Below are 25,969 nucleotides of genomic sequence, written 5' to 3'. Positions count from 1 at the left end.
AAATAAATGTACTTAGTTACTTTCCACCACTGGTGTAAACAAAAACTCCAGGAGATCACAGTGGAAAGTGGTGTGAAGAAGTAGCTCTGCAAGCCTAATATCTCCCCTCTCCAAGGGGCTATCTGTCAAATAAACAGATACACCTTTATTGATCCTGAGAGAAATTCACTTGTCATAGTAGTGCTGCAGAATTATGAAACAACGATAAAGGTAGAGAACAAGTACAGGATGTAAGCGAAGGGCAACAGTAATTAATCTATATTTGATATATAAAGACAGCATTAAAGACGACTTAACATCAGATTAGGCCCTCTGGTACACGGCTGTTGAGCCGGTGTACATAATGTAGAATATATGATAGAAATGGAGGCATAGATACAACATCAGAACCATACATACAACATCAGAACCAAGGGCGCCGATACTGTGGGTGCCTCGGGGCTAAAGCACCCAGGGGAAATGACGAGCACCCATCACAAACTCATTTAAAAAAAAAGAAAAAACCTCCGACATCTTCACTTCATGGAGTACATTTTTGTTTTGTTTTTGTTTTCTTTAATGCGGTTAACCGAATTAACCGCATTAAAGTTAAAAAAAAGTAACAAACCCGGAAAATAACCACAAATTTCCGTGCGCGTGCGTTGCGCACCCATCGGCGCCCCTGATCAGAACCATACATACAACATCAGAACCATACAACATCAGAACCATACATACAACATCAGAACCATACAACATCAGAACCATACATACAACATCAGAACCAAACATGGAGATGCAAGTAACGTTACATTTCTGCACCAATTAACAGGCCAGCACCACATATCTGGAACAAGCTCCCAGAAAACAATGTCTGCTATCAGCCCTTTTAGTGGCTCTAAAACATCTGTCAAGGACTGCCAAATGAATATGTTTTTGCATGGCATCGGACCCCAAACGGAATATATTTTGTGCCAGGGACCCCATTAAGAGAAGATGTGTGTTACAAATGTGGACAATTATACAACATTTGTCACAATTGTTCAAAAATGTTTGAAAAAAACGTTTCAGCAAATAGCAGATCAAGCTCATAACATATTACATTGCGGCACACTGTGAGCTTGTAGATCGGCAATTTTTCAAATGGCCGAAATATAAAATAGGTTTGAGGTAGTTAAACAGATGTTGATGCTATAATGTGGACTCCCTGGAACCCCCCCAAGGACCCTCGGGGTCCCCGGACCCCACTTTGAGAACCACTGTTTTAAACCACAGCTTAAAATAAAATGTGATAAAAAAAACAAAAACATAAAACCTGTCCATTCAATAATGTGTGTATTTAGCTCTCTTGATGTCTTAGGCTACTGCTTAAAAGGGTCCATTTGGTTTCATTTTACGCTTTAATGTCTTGAGTAAAGAAGTTGCCTAAATAAACTTGCCTCATCACTCACATCACCCGTACGCTCAAAACATGATTTCTGTGGACACAACCTGCTGAACCCGGCTTCATGTACAATGTGTTCCTAGTGCCCACTCTGTTTTGCTGCCCAGATTTACCTAGTGCCCACAATGTTCTGGTGCCCACTCTTACGGGTACCCTTCTGATATGGTGCTTCATCAATTCATTTTGTTGCCGTTGCTACATGTGGTCACTAGATGTCACTAGATACCAATTTATGAATTTAAAAGTAATGCTGTTTATGCTTTTCAGTGAGCAACGCATTACATTAACTAAGTCATGAGGCACACTGTCTTGTTCTTTGATTTGAACGTTTCCCAATTCAACATAACTATTTAAATAAAGAAAACGTTTGAAACTGTACAACACTAAATGTATGATTTAAAACAAAAGTTTTCTGATTGTGTTGGTAACAAATTAGTTCTCATAAAAACATCTATCATGGTATCAGGCAGTGAGAGCAGAGTGAGTCAGAGCAGTAACAGGGAGGAGGAGCCTTACAGATTAAACTAGAAGCATGTGAAAGAATCAGTTCTTACAGTCGACAGGCTAAACGGCTACATACTGTAGGCCTATCGGACAAAAAAACAACACTTTATTCGTTTTTGCCCCAAACTTTGTCAGCAATGCCACCTCGTGGTACACAGATATCACCAACAGTGGGTGAGTGGACCAGGTGAGTGAAAATCATTAGGCTTTTGCAAATAGACTTTCTCTGAGTCTTTTTCTTATATAGGAAAACATCACTTGCCTTTGAAATGCGGTTATGTTATAACTGTATCTATCACTGCCTGTAAAGGATGGATGTTTTAGCCGAATATGCTGTAACTCATTGAGCTGGCACTTTGACAGAATGTAATCACATGTTAGGGTAGGCCTATGGTGACCATTAGAAAAACAGACAACATTTTTCTGATGGGCTACTCATTGTTTAAGACCCTCGTCACATGGCAATGTGGGTTTTACTTTGATGTCCTATTTTTTGTGACTCACTGGTGGTGATTTCATCTGAAATAAACAGGAAAATCATCCGGTTATTTTCTGTTTATTTGTCTGTTCCTCAGATTTGACGCATCACAGGATCATGGTAAGAACATGACGAGCCACAACACTTTTACTTCTATTGCTATAAGAAATGTAGAAGAAATGATATAGCACAAGATTCACAATGTCACTGCAACCAGTTTGGAGACAGACAGAACAGACTAATGTAGCTAGACATACTATACTATTAATAGACATACTATACTACTACATTAGTCTAAATTAAATGATTAATATATATTTTTAAATATATTTTTAAATAATTGTGTATTTCTGGCTTTAATATTGGTTGCATGTAATGTGGGTGCCTAAATTGTAGCCTTTTCTACCCTAATTGCTTTGGATAAGGATGTCAGTCAGTATTTTTATCTCCGCCAGGCCAGAATGGCCGGAAGGCGGAGATTACGCTTTTGCCCCTGTCTGTCCGTCTGTCTGTTTGTGAGTCTGTGAACAGCTATCTCTGTCACCATTGGGCCGATCGACATAATTGAGGTTAAAAGTCGATTGAGGATAGAAAACACAGTAAAGTAATTTCCACTGTGATCCCCTTATGCAGAATCGGGGGGGAAAAAACAGACTATTAGACATGCACATAGATAGACATGCGCTCAGAGGACTGCACTTTTTTTACTTTAATAGCTTAAATGTAAAGTTTCCTACTCGGAAACGATACAAGTTGGTCATGCATGTCTAAACCTCGTTTCCACTATGCTTTGTGTGATGTCCGTAATTCCATCCATAACTTTTTTTGGGGGAAGCTCTGTGATCTCCAATGTGTTTGTGAAATTACTCCTTCCTTTTTTCCCACTTTTTTAAATGTACAGAATTTGCCTTGAACACGTTGGAGAAAAAAAGGGCTTTACTTTTGCTACAGATTTCGGGGGCCCCTGTATAGGCTACGTCATGTGCCAGGAAACAGTAGAGAACACAATTTACACAATTCAGTTCACTGTGTTACAGTAATTGCAGGGTACTCTTGCACTTAATTCAAAATAAATATTTCAATCCATCTGTAGAATAAATGCATTTCCTTGCATTGAACACTAAAGAGAATATTGTGTATATTTAACAGAAATACGGACATCACACAGAGCTTAGAACTTAGTGGAAACGAGGCGTAACAGTATAGCCTACTGTAGGTTCTTGAAATTGGCACAAATCCTGTACTCTTTGTAAATAGTGGAATAGGCAAATACTGGAACAAGGTTCTTCTCAAGGCTAGTCTTTGTGAGTTACTGAGCACTCAATATGGTGGAGAAAGTTGTTGTGTGAAGAAAGAGCAGAATATATATATATATATATATATATATATATATATATATATATATATATATATATATATATATATATATATACGCACACACACACACACACACACACACACACACACACACACACACACACACACACACACACACACACACACACACACACAGGGCTTTTTTGCCTTTGTTCGATAGTGGAGACAGACAGAAAACAGACAGAGAGTCGGTCATCGGTGACCCAAGATTAGAGAATATAATTTGCACAAAGACTTTCCAAACACTGCTTTCATTGCTGGGTCAGCTGAAGTTGACTGTTTCCCTCAATAATATCTCCAGCCTTACAGTTATCTCTATCTTGATAACAGGAAAGCTCTTCAATGTCTTTGTTGTTGTGACTGGAGAGACTGGTGGTGCCCATGAAACCTTCGTTAGACAACTTGAACATAAAGGACAGACTCAGAAGAAATCTGTGGAAGAAAGTGACTACATCCTGGCTTTCTGTCCCACCCCCTCACGAACTGGAACTGATGTCCAGGAGGCAATGGGAAAGATTCCACGTAAGAAATCCTCTTATAAGAGTTGTTGGATTAATTGATGTACAAATCATCCATCCAGATTCATTTATTTATTTATTTTCTCTCTCTTGAAAGGTGGTAAACCAGTGATTCTGGTGGTGATGCATCACAGATATGATGTTGAAGCTCGTCTAGATGACAGCAGTAGACATGTGAGCAGAGAAGATGTCATCCTCACTGTCGACACTGTGTTCTGGGAAGGTGAATTCCTGACCTGCAGCCACAATGAGAAAGCCTTCAGGAAAGTCCTGGATGCTGTTGGTCATTCTTCGGTAATAATTTACACATGATGCTTATTGCAATTATATACATATACATATGCATTATATATATATATATATATATTTATATATATTTACAATTATCGTTATTATTATTATCATTATTTTATTAGATGATCAAACAGCCATTTTAATCTATCAAAACAATGTGTTTTTTTGTATTGATTAAATTACAATAGCATTTTCTGTTTTCTTTGGACACTGATAATAAGAAAGTATGGCTATACAGTTTTTTTTTTAGACATTTCTTTCTGCCATTACTGATAGGAAATTAGGCTGACAGGAAATGGGGAGAGGGGTTGGGGGGATGACACACAGCAAAGGTCATCGGGATCGGGAGATGAACCCGCTACACGCTATCAACCTGGATTACTAGTTTATACAGTATGTGGTATACGCCTGGACCACTAGGCCAGTGGGTGCCCCCGTTATAAAGTTTTTGATTAGTTTCTCATACAGTGTTATGACCACAGCTACTCTTTGATTAGCTAAATTAAGATGGAGAAAATACAGCTGTTTACTCATACAGCATAACACATCTATGATCAATTATAGTCTGAGTCTGAAGTGAACTGCATTATGTTTTCTTTTGAGTTATCCTAGTGACTCAGAGATAAAACATTATATCCATTGAATCTAACCACTTACATTTCATGTATTTATTGCAACAAATTCCAATCAGTAATACCAAAACAGACAGTAGCTGTGCTGTGAACAGTTTATGCTAACAAGAACAAAGTATCATGACATTGTATGACTCCTTTTTTTTCTCTTTTCTTTCTTTTCTATTTCTATGGAACCATCACTGACCCTCCAGAACCCAAAGAAAATAACGGTACGATAATGGAATCAATAAAAAACTGATCAAATCTGCTGCTGCGGTTCTCAACATGGGGTCGAGGGATGTATCTAGGTATATGTATCTAAGTTAAATTTTTATGCCAAATTAACTAATTTAGCTGTGGACCCCCTGGAACCCCCGTCAAAGATCCCCCATGTTGAGAACCACTGGTTTAATCAACACATTTACTTTGTCTTGCCAGATAATAATAATAATGTCATACCCCCCCCCCCCATTTCATACACATAATTGACTGTTACACCATTACCTTCAACCATAATTAAATGTTTATTTGCTTTATTTTCTCTCCCTTTTTACTTTTTCTTCTCTTTTTGTTACAGTGTTATGTTCTTTTAGTGTTTGGTGTCATATGTATTATTGCTGCTATTGTATACGAGATTGGGAAGATGTATAGGTGGTGGAAGGTTTAACCACTCAGACCACATCCTAACCCCCCAGTTCACCCCCAAAACCACCAACCTCACCACCACTACACCCCAGTCCACCCATGTGTGAGACTTATTTTTTTCTTATTTTCCCCCATCCACATTTTTAAATGTGATGTACCAATGTACACACACACACACACACACACACACACACACACACACACACACACACACACACACACACACACACACACACACACACACACACACACACACACACACACACTAGTTATTCAGGATTGATCAACTCCATGGCCTATTTCTCACTTAGAATGTATAGATTGTGTAGAGACAAGCTGTCAGAGATGGACTCCCACTGTCTGTATTCTCCTCTCCATCTATGAGCTTCTATAACAGCATCATGAAGATCATCCTGAAGAGCAGCACCATCGTACATCATCTCTGACCACAAAGCAGTACAGAGGGTGGTGAGGACAGCTGAGTGCATCATAGGAGGTGAGCTTCTCTACTTCCAGGAAATACAGACGACGTCTAGCTACGGCTGAACATATCATCAGGGACATTCTCCACCCAGCCATAGTCTGTTCACACTACTGCTGCCTTATGCACCTTATAGTCCAGGGGCCAATACTGAACATGGTAAAACCCAAGGTGATCCTAACAATTTGGTATTTTTGTCTTCCTACATGTCTCTAGTTTATATTTTGGTGTGACCTGCCAATCGTGTAGCTTAATGACAGTTATCACTCTGTAAATAAACCTACCCCCATTCTTTGAGACACACATACGGGTATTTCGGGGCGTGGCCGAATCCGCCATTACTTTATCGGGTGAAACAGCACAGCTTTCACCATTGGAATTGCACTACGGAACGTACACGTTGTTACATTTTATTTCATATTCTAAAGGTTCCGCGTTTCTGCCAATAATAATATTCTATGAGACACCAACAAACAAAGGCATCACGTGACGTTGATCCCCTCGCTCATACTAGGACATGACGTATGTAGCAGAAGAATACTAACCCTGATTAATAGAGACACACGGCCGGAAGCGGAAGGCCTACAAATCCACGCCCACTTTTGACACTCGGGGTCCGTTAGAACGATGAACTGCAGCTCTCAATGCAATCTCTATGAGAGGCATCGTAAAATACCGTCATTTCACTGGTTAACTACTGAGGCTGTAGCGATTTTTTTGTGTTCTAATAATCTGTCCCATTTGTTTAATTTGTCCTTTTTAATGTCCCATATCTTTCATCTCGATATACTACCCACAATATACTATAATATACTCCATCAGTATGTCAAAACCGCTAGCATCGGAGAATTGGTCGCATGGTATATACGTCACGGACGCATCCCTTGAGGTTTTCAATACCCAGAAAACTGGCGAAAGTGGCCGTTTTCAATAGGTTTTGGTCATTATCTCTGGAACAGAAGGTCCAATATGCTCAGTTCAAAGCTTGTTGGGTGCGTGACTTTGAGGACATTAAGCACGCAATGACACATTTTCAGGTTATTTTAATTTTTTAGGGGAGGCGAGATCTTAGTTGGGCAGGCGACCGCCTCTCCTGCCTCTACAGTGGGTACGCCACTGGTCGGCGCTCGGCGCTCATAAAGACAGTGATGTCACTGAAATGCCCGTCTGCTGTCTACCCTCTGCTGTGTTAGCATTATGGGTAACTCGTTAAAGTGGCAAATTAAATGTGAAACACATCAACTATTAAGAAAACAAGAAGATATGTTGACAAAGACACTCCATACATTTGGAAACATATTTTTATTTAAATCAATATCGTCTTCAGTTAATGTAGGATAATTTTAAAAGTAGGCTAATTCTCATATCCTCTCATAGGGAATGCATTGGCAGCTGCAGTTCATCGTTCTAACGGACCTCGAGTAGCGGCGCTGTCTCAAAAGTGGGCGTGAAATTTGTAGTCCCCGTGTGTCTCTATGGGAGCACTCATCCAATGTCATTTTGACTATACACATAACACCACACAGGCATTAAGCAAGGCCTCAGACCTCTCAAAACAAACTGTCAGGTTGATACTAGGCCTCACACCTAGAACTCATTTAAGCCCTGCTCATTATGCTAGGGTGGGATGGCCAATGGGCCTGGCCTGGTCAATGGGCCTGGCCTGGTCAAGGGGCCTGGCCTGGTCCCAGAAAAACCTTGTGTGGAACCATTTTGTTAAAATATCAGTATTGGCCCCTGGACTCTTATGTCTAAACCTCACGTACATACTGTATGAAGTGATATGCTATGTGTAAATATGTAATTTTAGATGTTTTTTGTTCTTTATTTTCCCCCTTGCTGTCTCAGCAGTACACTGCAACCCCATCACTCAAATAGCCCATAATAGTCACAAATAAAGGAATATTAACTATTACTATTCAGTGTAACATTTCTATTTAATTTCAAATGATTTAGTAATACTAATATTAACTTAATTGTGAACTTGATTACAAATACATAAAAATACACTGTAATGTAATACATTGGACTAATATATCTGTATTGGGACATTGACCTGCCAGTTGCCAATGCATGCTGTATATCATACTGCTTCCTTAACGGTGGGTCGGGAAATTATTTTATGGGTCGCAAATAAATATCCCGCTTTTTTCGTTTCCTACATTTAAAAATATATATTTATAAACATGAATTCAAAAGATTTTAAAAAGTTTAAACAAAAAAAGTATTTCATAAAGAAATTTTGAAGAAAATCAAATAATTTCCATACAAAAAGTAAATGAAATAAAAACGTTTAAGAATGAGTGAAAATACAGGTCCACAAGCTTGTAGATCTGCTATTTTCACTAGTTTGGGTCCCGGGCAAACGTCTAAGGAATCAAAGGATCAACCTAAGTAGTTTCAGTGTTGTGATGTTTGTGGAAGTGGTTCACACAGCAGCCACAGATATAACGATATATGTAATTTAATTTAAGTTAAAGGAAGAGCTTTGTGCTCGAAACGTCACAGATTGTTTGGTGCAATAAAGCATCTGTCGCATTGGAGCCCTCAGTGTGCGAGCATTTATTTATTCTTCTCTATACTGCTGGTCACTCAGCACCTGCCCAAACGTGGGTTGTGGATTATGTGCATGTCGGTTCTCTCTTTCCAGTTTAACAGACACACAACACCAAAAGAACACAAACACACAGGTTGGGACAAGTCTTTTGTGGCAACAGGAGAGGGGTTGGCAGAGTGACTATGAACTCAGAAACACCCTGAGGAGTCGTAGATCACAGAGCGTGAGAGAATAATGCAATAGAGAGAAGTCTGTTAACCCCGTTAATGAATGAATTAAAGCTGGAATGTAATGTGATGAGCAACAGGGAAAAATAAGGTTACATCAGACGTGGGCCGGTCAAGGCATTAAATGCCAGGGCCTAATTCTTGTCCCAGTAGCTCTACCCGCAGTTTTGTCAGTCACAAAAAAAAGAAACACACACACGCACGTGTAAAAATAAATATATCGAAAATAGCAGATCTACAAGCTCGCAATGCGTCGCAAGTTTTCGAATAATTGTTGTGGAGTAAAGAGTACTCAAGTTAAAGGGATATTTCACTTTCAAAAAAAATTTTGGTCATCTTATCATCTACTCAGGCCTTTGTGAACCCCCCAGACAGTTTTTAAGTTGCTTGATTAATTATTTAGATATTTGATATTCATTTTATCACCTTCCTATACAAACCCATCGTAACTTCAAACTCCATTTTAACCATGTTAGATTCATCAAAAACACCCGTCCTTGGTTCTGGTGACTCACCCTGCCCTCCTAATGCGTGAGGGGGCCGTGTTTTTTCAATTACTTTTTTCATTTATTTTTAATATTTTTTTTGGAAAATGAAAAAAATAAAATACAATAAAAAATGTAAATAAAATAAATGAAAAAAGTAATTGAAAAAACACGGCCCCCTCACACATTAGGAGGGCAGGATGAGTCACCAGAACCAAGGACGGGTGTTTTGATGAATCTGACATGGTTAAAATGGAGTTTGAAGTTACAATGGGTTTGTATAGGAAGGGGGCGTGTCTGATAAAATGAATATCAAATATCTAAATAATTAATCAAGCAACTTAAAAACTGTCTGGGGGGTTCACAAAGGCCTGAGTAGATGATAAAATGACCAAAAGTTTTTTTGAAAGTGAAATATCCCTTTAAGTAAAATTACCTCAAAATTGTATTGAAGTACGGCACTTGAGTAAAAGTTGTGTGGATGTTCTCATGACACAAACAGTTCCAAAGAATACACAGTCATAAGTAGCCATAACAATAAATAATATACAGTCATACAGAACAATAAAGAATATACAGTCATAAGGAGCCATAACAATAAAGAATATACAGTCATAAGGATACATAAGGATTCAAATAAAATAGGGTTAATGCTTAACACTTCATGTACAAAGTATTCCCGGTGCCCACTCTGTTTTGGTGCCCAGATTTAAGTGCCCACAATGATTTGATGCCCATTGCCCACTGAAGGTGGTCTAATCTTCAGATTGAAAGAACCGGTCGTCCTCCATTTGATCTCGTTCAGTGTAACTGCCTGCCTATCAGTGTCGTGATAAAGGGTTATTAGGTCCAAGTCAACCTTCACTAAGTGCTTGTGGTGGAAACAGAAAGAGTGTAGCCTGACTATCAGACTGAAGTATGAGGCAGTCCACTGAGTGACCGGGGTCTATGGTCTGGAGCCAGGCTAGGAAGAGTGGGCACCTGAGAAGTCTGAGGGCCGTCTCGAGGCAATGTGATGCCCTGGGCAAAATACATTATTTTGCCTGTGGTGCAATTCCCCCGTATGCCCAGTGCATGGTCGGTCCTGGCAGTCTGGGCACCATTATCATCCTATCCTTTGTTTACCTAAGTTGTAACACTCACCAAGCCAAAAACCTTGGTGTAGTTGGACTCAATTATAAAGTCAGCCGACTCTCATCATAAGTAGGCCTATATATCACAGATTAAAGAACCTGTATATTTAGAAAAACAAAAACAAAACAACATATTCCCAGTGCCCACTCTGTTTTGGTGCCCGGAATAACCACGTGCCCACTCTTCCGTGGTGCCTAGATTTACCCAGTGCCCACAATGGTTTGGTGCCCGCTCTTTCTGGTTAGCCTTCTGGTATGGTGCAATTCATTTTGTTGTTGTTGCTACAAGTGGTCACTAGATGTCACTAGACACCAATTTATGAATAAAAAGTGAGCAAGGCATTAACATTACATTAACTAAGTTGTTTTGTTTGATTTTTAAGTTTTACAATTTAGCATAACTAAAGAAACCTTTTGAAACTGTAGGCTTCACAGAACATCCTGGTTTGAGTGAATTGTTCATTCAATCTTGTTGACTCTGTTTTGCCAAATCCCCCTTTTTCATGATTAATTTCACATAACAGCATAAAACAATAATAAAATAAAAGAACTTTCTGGTTGGTTTTTAAATACAAACTATTTAGGGTTTTTACAAACTTTCTTTGCATTTTCATTGCATGCATTTGCTTGTTTGCTTTACTTTTGGCCATATAATGTTCCAATAGTGCCTGATTTCTATGGGTGATTTATGTGTGGGTTCCTTTTTCTTGTACCTGTGAATTACTTAGGCCTATAAACAATATTTTCAATGTCATTTTTAACACAACAACAACAATGTATCTTTACATTTTTCAATATTGTAAAGGCACAACATTGTCTTTAAATCTTGAAAGCAACTGGTAAATGAAAGTTTTCTGGTTGTGTTGGTAACACATAATTTCTTATTAAAAAAATGCAAACCAGACTTCCAGCTCCTATCATGGTGGCAGTGAGAGCAGAGTGAGTCAGAGCAGTAACAGGGAGGAGGAGCCTTGCAGATTGGACTAGAAGCATGTGAAAGAATCAGTTCTTACAGTCGACAGGCTGAAGTGGTACATAGGCCTAGCAGACACGGCAAATATTTGAAGAAAAGAAAAACAAAATAAATCATACCTTTTTGCTCAAAATATTGATCAATGGCAATTGCTTTGAATAGACGGACATCACCAACAATGTCGACCAGGTGAGTGAAAACCATGGGGCTTTCGCAAGTAGACTTTTAATTTGAAAACATAGATTCCGAGCTAAGAAACGGCATCACTTGCCTTTGAAATATAAGGTTATGTTGTTATAGGCTAACTGTTTCACTGTCCGTAATGGACAGATCTTTTTAACCACAACATGCAGCAACTCACTGAGCTGACACTCTGACAGAACTGTAATGACATGTTAAGACACAGCTAGGGTAGGCCTATGACAGGGGTGATGCAACTTTGATTATGAAGAGGGACACATGTATTTCCACTCTCACTCAGGACCACATTGCATATGCTGTACAGAAACCTCTTATCTCTGTATTTTACTTTGTCATTCTATGTCACACAAAATTAGCTAAAATAGCCGATCTACAAGCCCAAAATACATCGCAGTGCGATGCGTTGAGCTTGTAGATCTGCTATTTTTGCTATTTTTTTTATTGGAATCCTGAATTATTTTTTGCTATTTTTTAATTGGAATCCTGAAAAGTAACATTTGCATTTAATTTCAAATGCATTTAGTTATACTTATGTTAACTTTATGAACATAAATACAAATACATTGGACATAAAAAAGACCTTAAAGGGATATTTCACTTTCAAAAGAAATTTGGGTCATTTTATCGTCTACTCAGGCTTTTGTGAACACCCGAGACAGTTTTTAAGTTGCTTGACTCAGTATTTAGATATTTGATTTTCATTTTATCAGACACGTCCCCTTCCTGTACAAACCCATTGTAACTTAAAACTCATTTTTTAAAATGTTACATTCATCAAAAGCACCCGTCCTTGGTTCTGGTGACTCATCCTGCCCTCTTAATACGTGTTTTTTCCATTACCATTTTCAGTTATTTTATTTAATTATTTTTATTGTATATATTTTTTTTCATTTTCCCCAAAACATATTACAAATAAATGAAAAAAGTAATTGAAAAAACATGGTTTTCTCACGTACTAGAAGGACTATATCAGTCACCCGAACCAAGGACGGGTGTTTCCGATTAATCTAAGATGGTTAAAATGGAGTTTGAAGTTACAATGGGTTTGTATAGGAAGGGGGCGTGTCTGATCAAATGAATATCAAATATCTAAATACTGAATCAAACAACTTGAAAACTGTCCGGGGTGCTCCCACAAGCCTGAGTAGACGATAAAAAGTGAAATATCCCTTTAAGCTACTAGTAATTAAAGTGGGTCATATGTTTGCATGTTAGGAATCATAACAGCTGAAATCAATAATATATCAGTATTCTGATATTAACCTGCGGGCCACATTAAGTGAAGGAGGGGGCCGCATGTGGCCCCCGGGCCACCAGTTGCCCATGTATGGCCTATGATGACCATTAGAAAAACTAACAACCTTATTCTGATTATTCTGTCATTATTAAGACCCTTGTCATATGGAAACTTTGGTTGTTGTTGCTTTGATGTCCATGGTTGTCCTGGTTTTACTGACACACTTGATGGTGGTCATTTCATATGATGTTATTTTCTGTTTATTGTCTGCTCAGATCAGACGAATCACAGATGAACTCACCACAGGATCATGGTAAGAACATGACGTGCCACAAAACGTTTACTTTTATTGTTACAGGACATTTAGAAGAGATGATCGAGTACAAGTTTCACAATGTCACTGCAACCAGTTTGGAGACAGAACTGATTAATGTAGCCAAACATACTAACCGTTAATACTTTTTTGAACAATAATTATGTATTTCTGCCTTTAATATTGGTTTTCATATAATGAGGGTACCTACAATGTAGCCTTTTCTATGGTTGCAAATTGCTTTGGGTAAAATTGTCAGTCTTTTATCCCTGCCAGGGGGGCAGTCTGTGAGCAGCTAATCTCTGGGACCGTTGACCGATCGGCGCGAAACTTTACACACACGCACGCACGCACGCGCGCACGCACACACACACACACACACACACACACACACACACACACACACACACACATTAAACATGAAATTTTGTATCCATCTGTAAAATAAATGCATGTCCTTGCATTGAACAGTAGAGAGAATAGTGTATATTTAACAGAATTACGGACATCACACAGAGCTTAGTGGAAACGAGGCATAACAGTATACTCTAGGTTCTTGAAATCAGCACAAATCATGTACTCTTTAACCATGATGTGAATATAATACCAATCAAGGAAAACACTAGAAACAATTTGTCTTTGAGTCTATATATATATATATAGAGAGAGAGAGAGAGAGAGAGAGAGAGAGAGAGAGAGAGAGAGAGAGAGAGAGAGAGAGAGAGAGAGAGAGAGAGAGAGAGAGAGAGAGAGAGAGAGAGAAAGCAACAGAACCTATGTGGTACGTGGTATGCCCAAACCGCTCCCCAAGAAAGAACAGAATATAATTTGCACACCACTTGAAACCCTGCCCATTTTCACTCCAATCACACCTGGCCAATCGCCGTGAAATGCAAGCATGTGTTTCAGTACGTCTTTTTCAGAGAGTGAATTATCAGATGCAATGGCTTATCGTTATTCCCTCTCCTCCGTTTATTGTTGGGCCAGTGTATCACACATTACAGCCCTATATCATGCACCATGATTATTATTTAGTTTTGTATTTTTCTTCACCTTTTCCATACACTACTTTCATTGATGGGTCAGTTGTTTTTACAAGGGATTATTGACCTCAATAAGATCTCCAGCTTTACTACTATTATCTCTGTCTTGATACCAGGGCAGCGCTTCAATTTCTTCGTTGTTTTGACTGGAAAGACCGGTGGTGCCCATAAAGAGTTCATTAGAAAACTTGAAAACATCCGACAGATTGAGAAAGCATCTCCGGAAGAAAGTGACTACATCCTGGCTTTCTGCCCAATCACCTCACGAACTGGAACTGATGTCCAGGAGGCAATGAGAAAGATTCCAAGTGAGACATTCTCTTATAAGAGTTGTTGGATTAATTGGTGTATAAATCGTCCATCCAGAATGATTAATTTATTCCTTTTCTCTCCCTTGAAAGGTGGTAAACCAGTGATTCTGGTGGTGATGCATCACAGACATGATGTTGAAGCTCATCTAGATGACAGCAGTAAACATGTGACCAGAGATGATGTCCTCACTGTCGACACTCTGTTCTGGGAAGGTGAATTCCTGACCTGCAGCCACAATAAGAAAGCCTTCAGTAAAGTGCAGCGGGAAGTTGGACATCATTCGGTAATGTTTAATATATTTCATATTCACATAATATTTATTATGTTCTCCTTATTGAATTGAGGCAGTGGTGGAAAGTAACTAAGTAAATTTAGTCAAGTACTGTACTTAAGTACAATGTTTAGGTATTTTTACTTTACTGGAGTATTTCCAATTTTCTGTACTTTTACTTCTACTCCACTACAGCTATATTATGTACTTTTACTCCACTGCAATTATATGAAAACTTTAGTTGCTAGTTACTTACTGTAGATTTACATTAACCACTTCAACCCTATATACAATTACAGACGTTTACTTGTAACATAGTATTTGTACATTGCAGTTTAGATACTTTTACTTGAAAATGTGAGTATTTTTTCCACCACTGAATTGAGGCCATCACATGGAGGTCTGAGTACAGGGTCAGGTGAATAACGGTGCTCCTTGGAGTTTGTTATATCATACAAAACATCATATATCATATGAAAGTAGAAGACAACAGCTGAGTTCAAGTTGGTGTAGAGTGAACCAGCGTAGTACGGTTGCAACTCAGGTTCTTTTCACAATAGATGGTTTAAGTGGTTGAACCCATATGTCCTTATTCATTGTTAAAAGAATAAAAAACTAAACAGAAACTACAGCAAATCCCAGAGCACAAACTCTTCCAAGATGTCACAACACGCTGGAACTCAATAGTGTAGAGTTGACAGTTATTTAATGCACAAATGTGTCTGTTACACCATGACCTTAAACTTTAATTAAATGTTTATTTTTCTTTCTTTTCTCTCCCTTTATTTCTATTTTTTATTTTAGTTTCAGTGGTTTTCATTCAAACGTATTGTGCTTTGTGCTTTTTTTTTTATTGTTCTCATATCAGTTCCCGTATTGTATTTTACAATAACATTTTTGGACGGTAACGTCACCCCCACCAACTCAACCACCCCCACCCCCACCAACTCAACCACCCCCACCAACTCAACAACCCCCACCCCCACCAACCCAACCACCCCCACCAACTCAACCACCCCCACCAACTCAACAACCCCCACCCCCACCAACCCAACCACCCCCACCAACTCAACCACCCCCACCCCCACCAACCCAACCACCCCCACCAACTCAACCACCCCCACCAACTCAACCACCCCCACCCCCACCAACTCAACCACCCCCACCCCCACCCCCACCAACTCAACCACCGGCCCATAACCTCACCCTGTACACCCCATACCGCCATAAACCCCACCTCCTACTGCCCACAGAATTGCTCAGAATTGAACAACTGCATGCCATGTCCTACTGTATGTTTCACCCTAAATGTATAGATTAGATAGGCTTAGAAACAAGCTGTCAGAGATGGACTCCCACTGTATTTCTACTCTCCATCTAAGAGCTTCTATAACAGCAGCATCAAGAGCATCCTGGCGAGCAGCACCACCGCCTGGTTTGGGAACTGCACTATCGCTGACCGCGAAGTGCATCGTAGGAGTTGAACTTTCCTGCCCTACCGGTGCCCCAGTCTCGTCTCGTCAAGACGTATAAGGTTTTCTAGGTATCTAAAAATCCAAACAGCAATTATAATTCCCCTGTATTTTTTTTCATTGGAGTGTCACCTATTCCCCAATAATGTTTATATTCATGAATAAAAACAGTAATTACATTTTATTGTCATTCATATGAATGTACCCCATGAAATGTCATTCAGAGTAACGCTAAGCATTTAAATTAAATCAAATAAAATGATGCATGCTTAATTTACACAGATTTATTAATTAAAAATAGCTTAAGGGAAATGTTATTGCTGCTAGAGATTTTTGCTTTTTATTCAGTGTACGGCATGCATCTACATTATAAAGATAATGTGTCTTACAATACCTTAAAATGCCATAAGTAGTTTAAAATTATAATCTTACAGTTATCATAGTGTTCATACAACAATTAAATAGGCTATAAGTGCTTGCAATTCATTCTAATTTAATAATACCATTAAAAGTATGTTTTCTGCGTTGCACTGAATGTTCCAAAGATTACTAGAGGTAGAAAGAGTGAAATAATCAAATATTTCAGGGAGATTTAGTCACCTCATTAAATTGACAGACACTTCAGTGCTGTAGGTCCTCTTTGTTATGACACATACTGTCACATGATTAACAACATGTAATATGCTTTAAAATTGATGAAGCACAAAATCCGGACAAGAGTGATTCAAGTTTTTTTTTCTTTTCTTGGTATAACGAAAAACATCACATGGATGCACCTGGGACGTATCATCAGTGTTGTAGCCTGGGGTCATAGGATGTTTCGGGTCTCGCAACATACACCCTCACCCAGGTGACCCAGCCAGGGTTGATCAAGCCCCGGCTTACGTCCCAGTAGCTACCCACGGTCAGTCCTATAGGGCAAGACAGGGCCACTCAGTCCGCTTCTCCGGAAATACTCTGCCGGGACTCGGGGAGGCTCTGGCACGTGGAGGGACTAGGCTCTGTGGGTTGTCTCCTGGCCGGGCTCCTCCTTCGTCTCACCAGGTCCAGGACCTGAGCGTTGCACCAGACTCCCCTGCTCCAAACATTTCATTCTGGTGTGATGGTGTCTTGGCCCGTGGTGGTACTGCAATGACCACCATGGCCCGTGGTGGTACTGCAGGCTCCCTTGCGTCTTACTTGAATGGTCCTCCCAAAGGCCTCACCGTGGGTTTGTTGGGCTTCTTCCTCACGGAAGACACAATATATGTACAATATGTACAATATATTGCCCATTTATTTATATGTTGCTGTACAACAATTAGCACAATTATGCCATGGGTTTAGGATGGATTTCAACACAAAATACTTTTGTTATTAATATTTTAGCCTGGACAGTTATACTGAATAACATTTTGACACTTTAAAGCTGAATAACAACACATTGGCATTATAAATATTTCTGGATGAAAAGGATAAAAGGATTATGTTTATACATATGTATATTTTTCAGGTTTTTTTATGGCCTCTGGACAACAAATGTACACATTTCATCTTTGATCCATATATTTGTATTTTATGGAAATATATGATTGGAAATTATCGTAACCATTTTCTTTAACTATTTTATTTTAATATATTTGTACTGCCATTTGTGTGTATGGGAAAAAAAAGAATATTTGTACAAATGTGTTCGTCCAATTGATATATCAATAAAACATTTTTTTTTTTTTTAAATCAACAAAGATTGTAAATAAAGATTGATTCTGATTCTCCTGTTGGGCACAGATGCTTATTTCAGTCGCCTGTATAAAAGGGCAACTTTGCCAGTTCTGCACCCAAACCCTATTTTAATGAAGTTGAGGACATCATAAACATGATGTTGGAGTGTGTTTTGAGTTTTTTCTGTATTTTGATATTTTTAAGTTGTTTCACATAAAACGTGGGATTACAGCTTTATTTTGGGGGGTTGGAGGGGGTGATATTATTCAAGTCTCTTGCATGAACAAAAATGATGTTGAACGTAACACTGTAAAATTGTGGATTTCATAGATGTTAGTACGGTTGTGATGTCTATTTGCACAGCTCTCCTGTGGCCAGACAATTTTTTTTTTTTACAATTTTTATTACAATCTACATAGCTGGCTAGCAGTTTGTATGTTAAAGCGGCACTATGTAACTTTTTTTAATGAATAGAATGTAATTTTGTCCAATCTGTATGGTAGAGTATGTTAATACAATATAACTTATATACTTGGGGTGGATGTATTTTGTCTCCCTGCTCTTCTATTGAGACAAAGGTCATGTCTCACCTAGACACAGGATCTGACACGAATTTTGACCTGCTGGTCAAGATTACATTTATCCCCTGAGCAAGCAGGCATGCTCTATTAGCTCAATGGTAAAACATGTTTGACACTGCTATAACACTGCTGCAGTGTAGTGCCACATACAGTATGTGTGCAAATTATTTACATTTTTGTGTGACTATTGTCATGGCAGATCCCTGACCAGTGTTTGTGCCATGTTTCTTTGTTCAACTTCCCAACGTTTACCCCCAAATACCTATTTTTTTCTGAAATCCCTCCAGTCTAACTGATCCCTCCTGATTAGTGGCAGTGCCCACCTGGCTGTAATCGCCATGGGGTGGGGGTGGGGCAGTCCAAACACACGTTTGGATCTGCAGGTATTTGTGAGTGAATCTCACCAAATAGTCCAGGCATTTTAGGTCAAAATGGGGGTCAACCTCCCACTAATTGCAACAAAACCAAACTCAGCTGATTTTGTATCCTCAATATGTCCTGAATCACAGAAAAAAAGTCGCAAGGAATCGTATGAAGGGAAAGTTTTGAAAATGACCTGTAAGTATAACGCTTTTTGGCCCTTTCAGCTAGATTTGACTATGCTGTATTTGTTCCTTGTAGCAAAACAAGGATACAGAATATCAGTGACAAGAATTTATTATGATCACATAATCACACAACTGATCAAGTACTGATCAAACAACTCAATTAAATTATGCGCACACAATATCACACTACAAAATGTCAAAATGCTTAAATAGGTGATGTCACAATTTCCCATTGACGCCCATGTTAAAAAAGGATTTGAGCATGTTTTCTTGTCTAATTTCCACAAAAAAGGTTCAATACTGCCCACTATCAACCAGAAACTGTTGAATGTAGTACAGCGCTTGTAAAAAAAAAAAAAAAAAGCCTTAACCCTTCGAGTGCTATTGCTGCATTTTATGCATTGTTATGAACTAATGTTCATTTCATATACATTTTATGTGAAGCACTTTAAGCTAGATTTTCTGTATGAAAGTGAAATAAAGTTATTATTATTATTGTTATTATTATTAATATTATTAATATTATTATTATGAAGTGAATTAAAAATGTTTTAGAAATCAGAACTTTGATTTTTTTACTAAATCCGAAAATAGTCTGGCACTGTCTGGCACTGTGAATTCCACCTGAGGTTTTGGAGGACAATCCCTGATCGAAATATGGTGAACTTTATCATGGAGATGCTGTCAAACCGCAGCTTCACTCTACAGACAAGTAATGGCCAGCACAGCTGGCTCAGATGACTGAGGAATGGTATTCCGAAAGGGTGTGTTCTCTCCTCAATGCTGTAACATCTACATCTATGACCTACCAGATACAACATGGGGCGGCAGTGGCTCAGGGGTAGAATAGCCAGGGTAGAGTGAACTGGAAACTGCAATGTTCCCAGTTCGATCCCGGACTGGGGGGCTCCCCCAGAGTTAGTGTCGAAGTGTCCTTGAGCAAGACACTGAACCCCTAATTGCTCCCGATGAGCAGGTTGGTACCTTGCATGGTTTCCTCCGCCATCGGTGTATGAATGTGTGTGTGAATGGGTGAATGTAATGCACAATCTATGCAAAGCGCTTTGGATAAAAGCGCTATACAAATCACTTCTGAAACTTAATTTCTCCCACGGGATCAAATAGGTCTAATTATAATTGAAGGTGATGGAAGACGGTCTCAACCAAGACATGGGCACCATGGTAGCCTACCTCTGCAGGTGGCGTTTGTAGCTCAGCATTGGCAAGACAGTGTCGGCGGCATACCATCTTCGCAACAGAGAAGATGGTATCTTCACAACAAAATGCAGTGCTTTACATCAACTAAATCACATGCGCAGTGCTTCACATAAGAATGTATATGAAATGAACATGAAAACCGAGTGCATACATATGCATAATGCATAACATGCAGAAATGGCACTTGAAGGGTTAAGACAAGCACTGTAATGCATCCAACACAGTTTCTGGTTGATAGTGGACAGTATTGAACCTTTTGTGTGGAAATTAGACAAGGAAACATGCTTAAATATTTTTTAACACGGGCGTCAATGGGAAATTGTGACATTAGCACATCACCTATTTAAGCATTTTTCAATATGTTCCACCACCACTGGGATTTCTTAGGACTTTTGATATGTTATAACTAACATGTTTATGAAACAAAAAAAGTTGAAAGAGTTTCTGTTGCAATTTGTCCTAGGTTAACCCCTTATCCGTAGAATGCCTATACTTAATATGCCTGTTTAGAATGGGCCACTTAATTGCAGCTTTCTTAAGAACCGCTCATCGAAACAAGTTCAAACTTGATACTGCATTTCTCTGGGTCCTCAGCAACACACCTGCTAAATGTCAACTTCATACAGTGTTCGGTTTTCAAGATATATAATTGTATGTGTAATAACAGTGTGGATGGCGGCCATTTTGAAATTTCCCTACATGCAATTCCTTGCGACTTTTTTCTTCTCATTCAGGACATATTTAGGACACAAAATCAGTTGAGTTTGTTTTTGTTGCAATTAGTGGGAGGTGCCAATATTACTGGACTAATGGGGAAAATAACAAAATTTGTGAAAAATATGAAAAAGCTGCTCCTGTGGAAAGGTTATCATATATTTATTTACTTATATTGACCCTATGAACAATTTAATATAGGTATGGTTTTGCCCACTCTTTCGATAATGAAATCTTGTCTGGCTCATGGACTACTTTTGGTGAGATTCACTCACAATTACCTGCAGATCCAAACGTGTGTTTGGACTGCCCCACCCCCACCCCATGGCAATTACAGCCAGGTGGGCACTGCCACTAATCAGGAGGGATCAGTTAGACAGGAGGGATTTCAGAAAAAATAGGTATTTGGGGGTAAACGTTGGGAAGTTGAACAAAAAAACATGGCACAAATACTGGTCAGGGATCTGCCATGACAATAGTCACACAAAAATGTAAATAATTTGCACACATATGTGGCACTACACTGCAGCAGTGTTATAGCAGTGTCAAACATTTCAAATGGCCATAACTCGGTGACCATTGCTCTGATCAGCGCGATAGGACTCGATTTGAGCGCCACATAGCAGGCTGAAAATCGAGTCATCTATATTTTCCAATCCTGAATGGTTTGGTCAAGCGCTGAAATGTTTTACCATTGAGCTAATAGAGCCTGCCTGCTTGCTCAGGGGATAAATTTAATCTTGACTAGCAGGTCAAAATTCGTGTCTAGGTGAGCCATGACCATTAGTCTCTATAGAAGAGCAGGGAGACAACCACCCCAATTGTATAAGTTATATTGTATTAACATACTCTACCATACAGATTGGACAGAAATGCATTCTATTCATTAAAAAAAGTTACATAGTACCACTTTAACATACAAACTGCTAGCCAGCTACCTAGATTGTAATAGAAATTGTAAAAAAAAAAGAGCTGTGCAAATAGACATCACAACCGTACTAACATCTATGAAATCAATTTTACAGTGTTACGTTAGAAAACGTGCAACATCATTTTTGTTCATGCAAGAGACTTTAATAATATCACCCCCTCCAACCCCCCAAAATAAAGCTGTAATCCCACGTTTTATGTCCTCTCCTGATGTGGAAACAACTTAAACCATATCCTTATTTGACCAATTCCCCAGGGCTCTATAATTGGCCCTCCTGTTTTCTCTGAACACCAAATAACCAAAAATGGCCGATCTACAAGCTCACAACATGCATGATAACGTTACTTGTGACACGTTGAGACACGTTGTGAACTTGTAGATCAGATGTTCACTATTTGCCCCTGAATAGGAATGCTAAGATTCAAGTGGTTATTACAACTGTAAGACCCAGGATTTGAACCTGGGTCTTCCGCATGGGAGCCAAGAGGGAATCCCCACTTGGCAGGGGAGATATTGGGCATAGGAGCTTCAGGAAAGGCTACTTGTCAACCTGTTAGTTGTCCTACCTAACACCAGGGAAAATACACTATTATAAAGCCCCAAGGGCCTCCGGTCAACCATGTAGAGTTTAAGTGGTTAAATATAGTTCACTTTATATAGAATATCCGTTCCCATTATGTGTCAAAAGACATGGCTTTCAGATCAGTCTTTCAACCCTGCTTCCCTTAACCTTGGGTACCTTGGATCCCTTATGGCAAATCCCAGGCCAGGGCAGGTGATAATGGTCTCCATGTCTGCCTATTAGGCCTACTATACGATGGTCAAAGAAGAGAAGAATTAATAGGAAAGAGTAAAGCACAGCGGGGATCATAAACCTTGCTTATAAGCTTACAATAATGAAGAATGAATCAAATCACTTTACTGAATAATGCTGTGTGAGTAAAGTTCCCCAAACATCTTGGGGGCAGGATGTTACTGCAATACAACACACAAGAAGTTACTGGTTACTGGAAGCGAAAGCTACCTCGTATGACACAGGAGATGTCTACAGTACTGGTCACTCAGTGGCAAACAGGATGAAGAAATGAAGAAATAGATGAGAATATAATCTGAGGAACTGAAAATGCTTAGTACACGAAAGTACATAGCAGGTGTATCCTGTACTTTGGGCTGGAGAAAGAAGATTACAACACACACAGGCATACGCGCACACATAGATTGCTTTGGTTGTGGGGGCACGACGCTGCTGCAATACACACAGGCACACGCACACACATAGATTGGGTGTGAGGCACGAATGCTGTGATACAGACACACACGCATATGGGAAAAGTACTGGGCCATTACAAAACCACAGGGGGGTCAAGAAAGAGGCTCTTGACTGAAATGAAGCAGAGTGGCAGTTCTAATGCTGGACATGATGACAATTATGATTATTTGAATAATGTAATTTAATCAACAGTATCGATCATGCTGAAGTATGAAACTAACTAAAAGATATGTATGTGTACAACATCTGATAATGAAATGGAGGAAAAGTGATCTGATGCTTATAATATGAGTGATGGAATTAATTGTTTATTATAATAGAAACAAATCCACTGTGAGGCCTTTTAGGAGTAACCTGACTCCGCCAGAAAGAAGAAGCCTGCGTCACATACTTTCCCCATCTGGCGGAGTCAGGTTATTTTAGCAGTTGCATCCATTTGATGTTTTCTTTATAGAAATGTGGAATTAATCATGACTGATTGTTTTATGTTAACAAAGGACATCTGCATTTCAGTTTGGTTGAAACATTACCCTTTAGAGCAGGGGTAACCAACCAGTCGATTACGATCTACCGGTAGATCATCAAAGCCTTCTAACTCGATTGCGGGGCGGGCCCGGTGCAGACGGGCAGCCATCGACAATACACAGAATTTGTGTATTTAGAGTAGCTCATCTAGCTGTTCACCAAACGGATGTCTGGGGCCATCCACTACGGAATGCTTCTGTTCTATTGTTTGGCCGCTATCTCCGGTATCCCCTGTGTTTTGCATATGCATATCAGAACAGAACTGATCAGTATAAAAACACACAGAGAGCAAAAGAACCACACACTAGCCTACTATACCTACACAGGCAAGCAGTGACTAGCTATGGAAGGTCCGGCGAAAAAGAAACCGAAAACATACCATTACCACCTGGAATGGGAGCATGATTTTTTTTTCACGTCAGTGCATGGGAATACTATATGCCTCGTATGCCAAAAGACGTTATCTTTGCCAAAACGTGGCAACCTGGAACGCCATCGTTCTACTGCGCATGCTAAATACAAAGACCTTTATCCACTGAACAGTGCAAAAAGATCGAAAAGAATTGATGAACTGAAAAGTGGACTCCAAACACAGCATCGGCAGTTTACTGCGCCGCCAACAACAACAAAAAACAAGCTGGCGACAGAGGCATCGTTCCGATTTAGCCATATTTTGGCTCAGTGCAAGAAACCATTTAAGGACGGGGAGATGGTTAAAGAATGTCGCGGCTGACAGCTTGTTTTCTAACCTAAAAAACAAGGATGAAATTAAAGCATTGATACAAATGTTGTCGCTTGGTGCACCTACGATAGCCAGAAGAGTGGAATCGCTGTCTGAAGATGTATCCCAGCAAGTTTTCAAAGACTTGTCAAACTGTGAATACTTTTCACTTCAATTTGACGAGTCCACTGATGCCACTGACACAGCCCAGCTAATTGTGTTTGTCCGAATGGTTTTCGCCGATTTTACCACCAAAGAGGAATTTCTCGCCCTTATTCCGTTGAAGCAAAGGACCCGGGGTGAGGATGTGTACAATGCATTCAAGGATTACGTGAGTGAGTACAAGATTCCCATTCATAAAATCGTATCGATAGAGATTTTTGCTTTTTATTCAGTGTACGGCATGCATCTACATTATAAAGATAATGTGTCTTACAATACCTTAAAATGCCATAAGTAGTTTAACATTATAATCTTACAGTTATCATAGTGTTCATACAACAATTAAATAGGCTATAAGTGCTTGCAATTCATTCTAATTTAATAATACCATTAAAAGTATGTTTTCTGCGTTGCACTGAATGACATAATGTTTTTGTTCCAAAGATTACTAGAGGTAGAAAGAGTGAAATAATCAAATATTTCAGGGAGATTTAGTCACCTCATTAAATTGACAGACACTTCAGTGCTGTAGGTCCTCTTTGTTATGACACATACTGTCACATGATTAACAACATGTAATATGCTTTAAAATTGATGAAGCACAAAATCCGGACAAGAGTGATTCAAGTTTTTTTTCCTTTTCTTGGTACAATATATTGCCCATTTATTTATATGTTGCTGTACAACAATTAGCACAATTATGCCATGGGTTTAGGATGGATTTCAACACAAAATACTTTTGTTATTAATATTTTAGCCTGGACAGTTATACTGAATAACATTTTGACACTTTAAAGCTGAATAACAACACATTGGCATTATAAATATTTCTGGATGAAAAGGATAAAAGGATTATGTTTATACATATGTATATTTTTCAGGTTTTTTTATGGCCTCTGGACAACAAATGTACACATTTCATCTTTGATCCATATATTTGTATTTTATGGAAATATATGATTGGAAATTATCGTAACCATTTTCTTTAACTATTTTATTTTAATATATTTGTACTGCCATTTGTGTGTATGGGAAAAAAA

The 25,969-nt window shown here is 39.0% G+C and overlaps 2 protein-coding genes across 3 annotated transcripts; both read left to right on the top strand.

Moving 5' to 3' along the window:
• The first annotated feature begins 1,993 nt into the window (after positions 1-1,993).
• LOC308098948 (uncharacterized protein) lies at positions 1,994-5,953 on the top strand. Of its 2 annotated transcripts, XM_080447419.1 has the most exons (6): positions 1,994-2,114; positions 2,503-2,525; positions 4,113-4,304; positions 4,398-4,594; positions 5,421-5,438; positions 5,786-5,953. In XM_080447419.1, exons 1-6 carry the CDS (start codon positions 2,065-2,067, stop codon positions 5,873-5,875), a joined length of 570 nt encoding a protein of 189 aa, XP_080303545.1. In that variant the 5' UTR covers positions 1,994-2,064; the 3' UTR covers positions 5,876-5,953. The 2 variants fall into 2 exon arrangements, with proteins under 2 accessions (XP_080303545.1, XP_080303546.1); XM_080447420.1 differs by lacking the exon at positions 5,421-5,438.
• A 5,825-nt stretch (positions 5,954-11,778) lies between these two features.
• LOC308098949 (uncharacterized protein) lies at positions 11,779-15,265 on the top strand. Its single transcript, XM_080447421.1, has 4 exons — positions 11,779-11,898; positions 13,423-13,460; positions 14,620-14,811; positions 14,905-15,265. The coding sequence occupies exons 1-4, from the start codon at positions 11,852-11,854 to the stop codon at positions 15,156-15,158; spliced, it is 531 nt and encodes a 176-aa protein (XP_080303547.1). The 5' UTR covers positions 11,779-11,851; the 3' UTR covers positions 15,159-15,265.
• Positions 15,266-25,969: the final 10,704 nt, after the last annotated feature.

This window comes from Gymnoscopelus braueri, assembly GCF_963280865.1.
Source record: "Gymnoscopelus braueri genome assembly, chromosome: 13".
In the NCBI taxonomy this organism is placed as follows: Eukaryota; Metazoa; Chordata; class Actinopteri; order Myctophiformes; family Myctophidae; genus Gymnoscopelus; species Gymnoscopelus braueri.
This window is presented reverse-complemented; position numbering and strand designations above follow the sequence as displayed.

Coding starts and splice junctions, on each gene's coding strand:
- LOC308098948 (XM_080447419.1), top strand. CDS start 2,065: ATGCCACCTCGTGGTACACAGATATCACCAACAGTGGGTGAGTGGACC. Junction 2,115..2,502: donor ACAGTGGGTGAGTGGACCAG/GTGAGTGAAAAT, acceptor TCTGTTCCTCAG/ATTTGACGCATCACAGGATC. Junction 2,526..4,112: donor TGACGCATCACAGGATCATG/GTAAGAACATGA, acceptor TCTTGATAACAG/GAAAGCTCTTCAATGTCTTT.
- LOC308098949 (XM_080447421.1), top strand. CDS start 11,852: ATGGCAATTGCTTTGAATAGACGGACATCACCAACAATGTCGACCAG. Junction 11,899..13,422: donor TCACCAACAATGTCGACCAG/GTGAGTGAAAAC, acceptor TTGTCTGCTCAG/ATCAGACGAATCACAGATGA. Junction 13,461..14,619: donor GAACTCACCACAGGATCATG/GTAAGAACATGA, acceptor TCTTGATACCAG/GGCAGCGCTTCAATTTCTTC.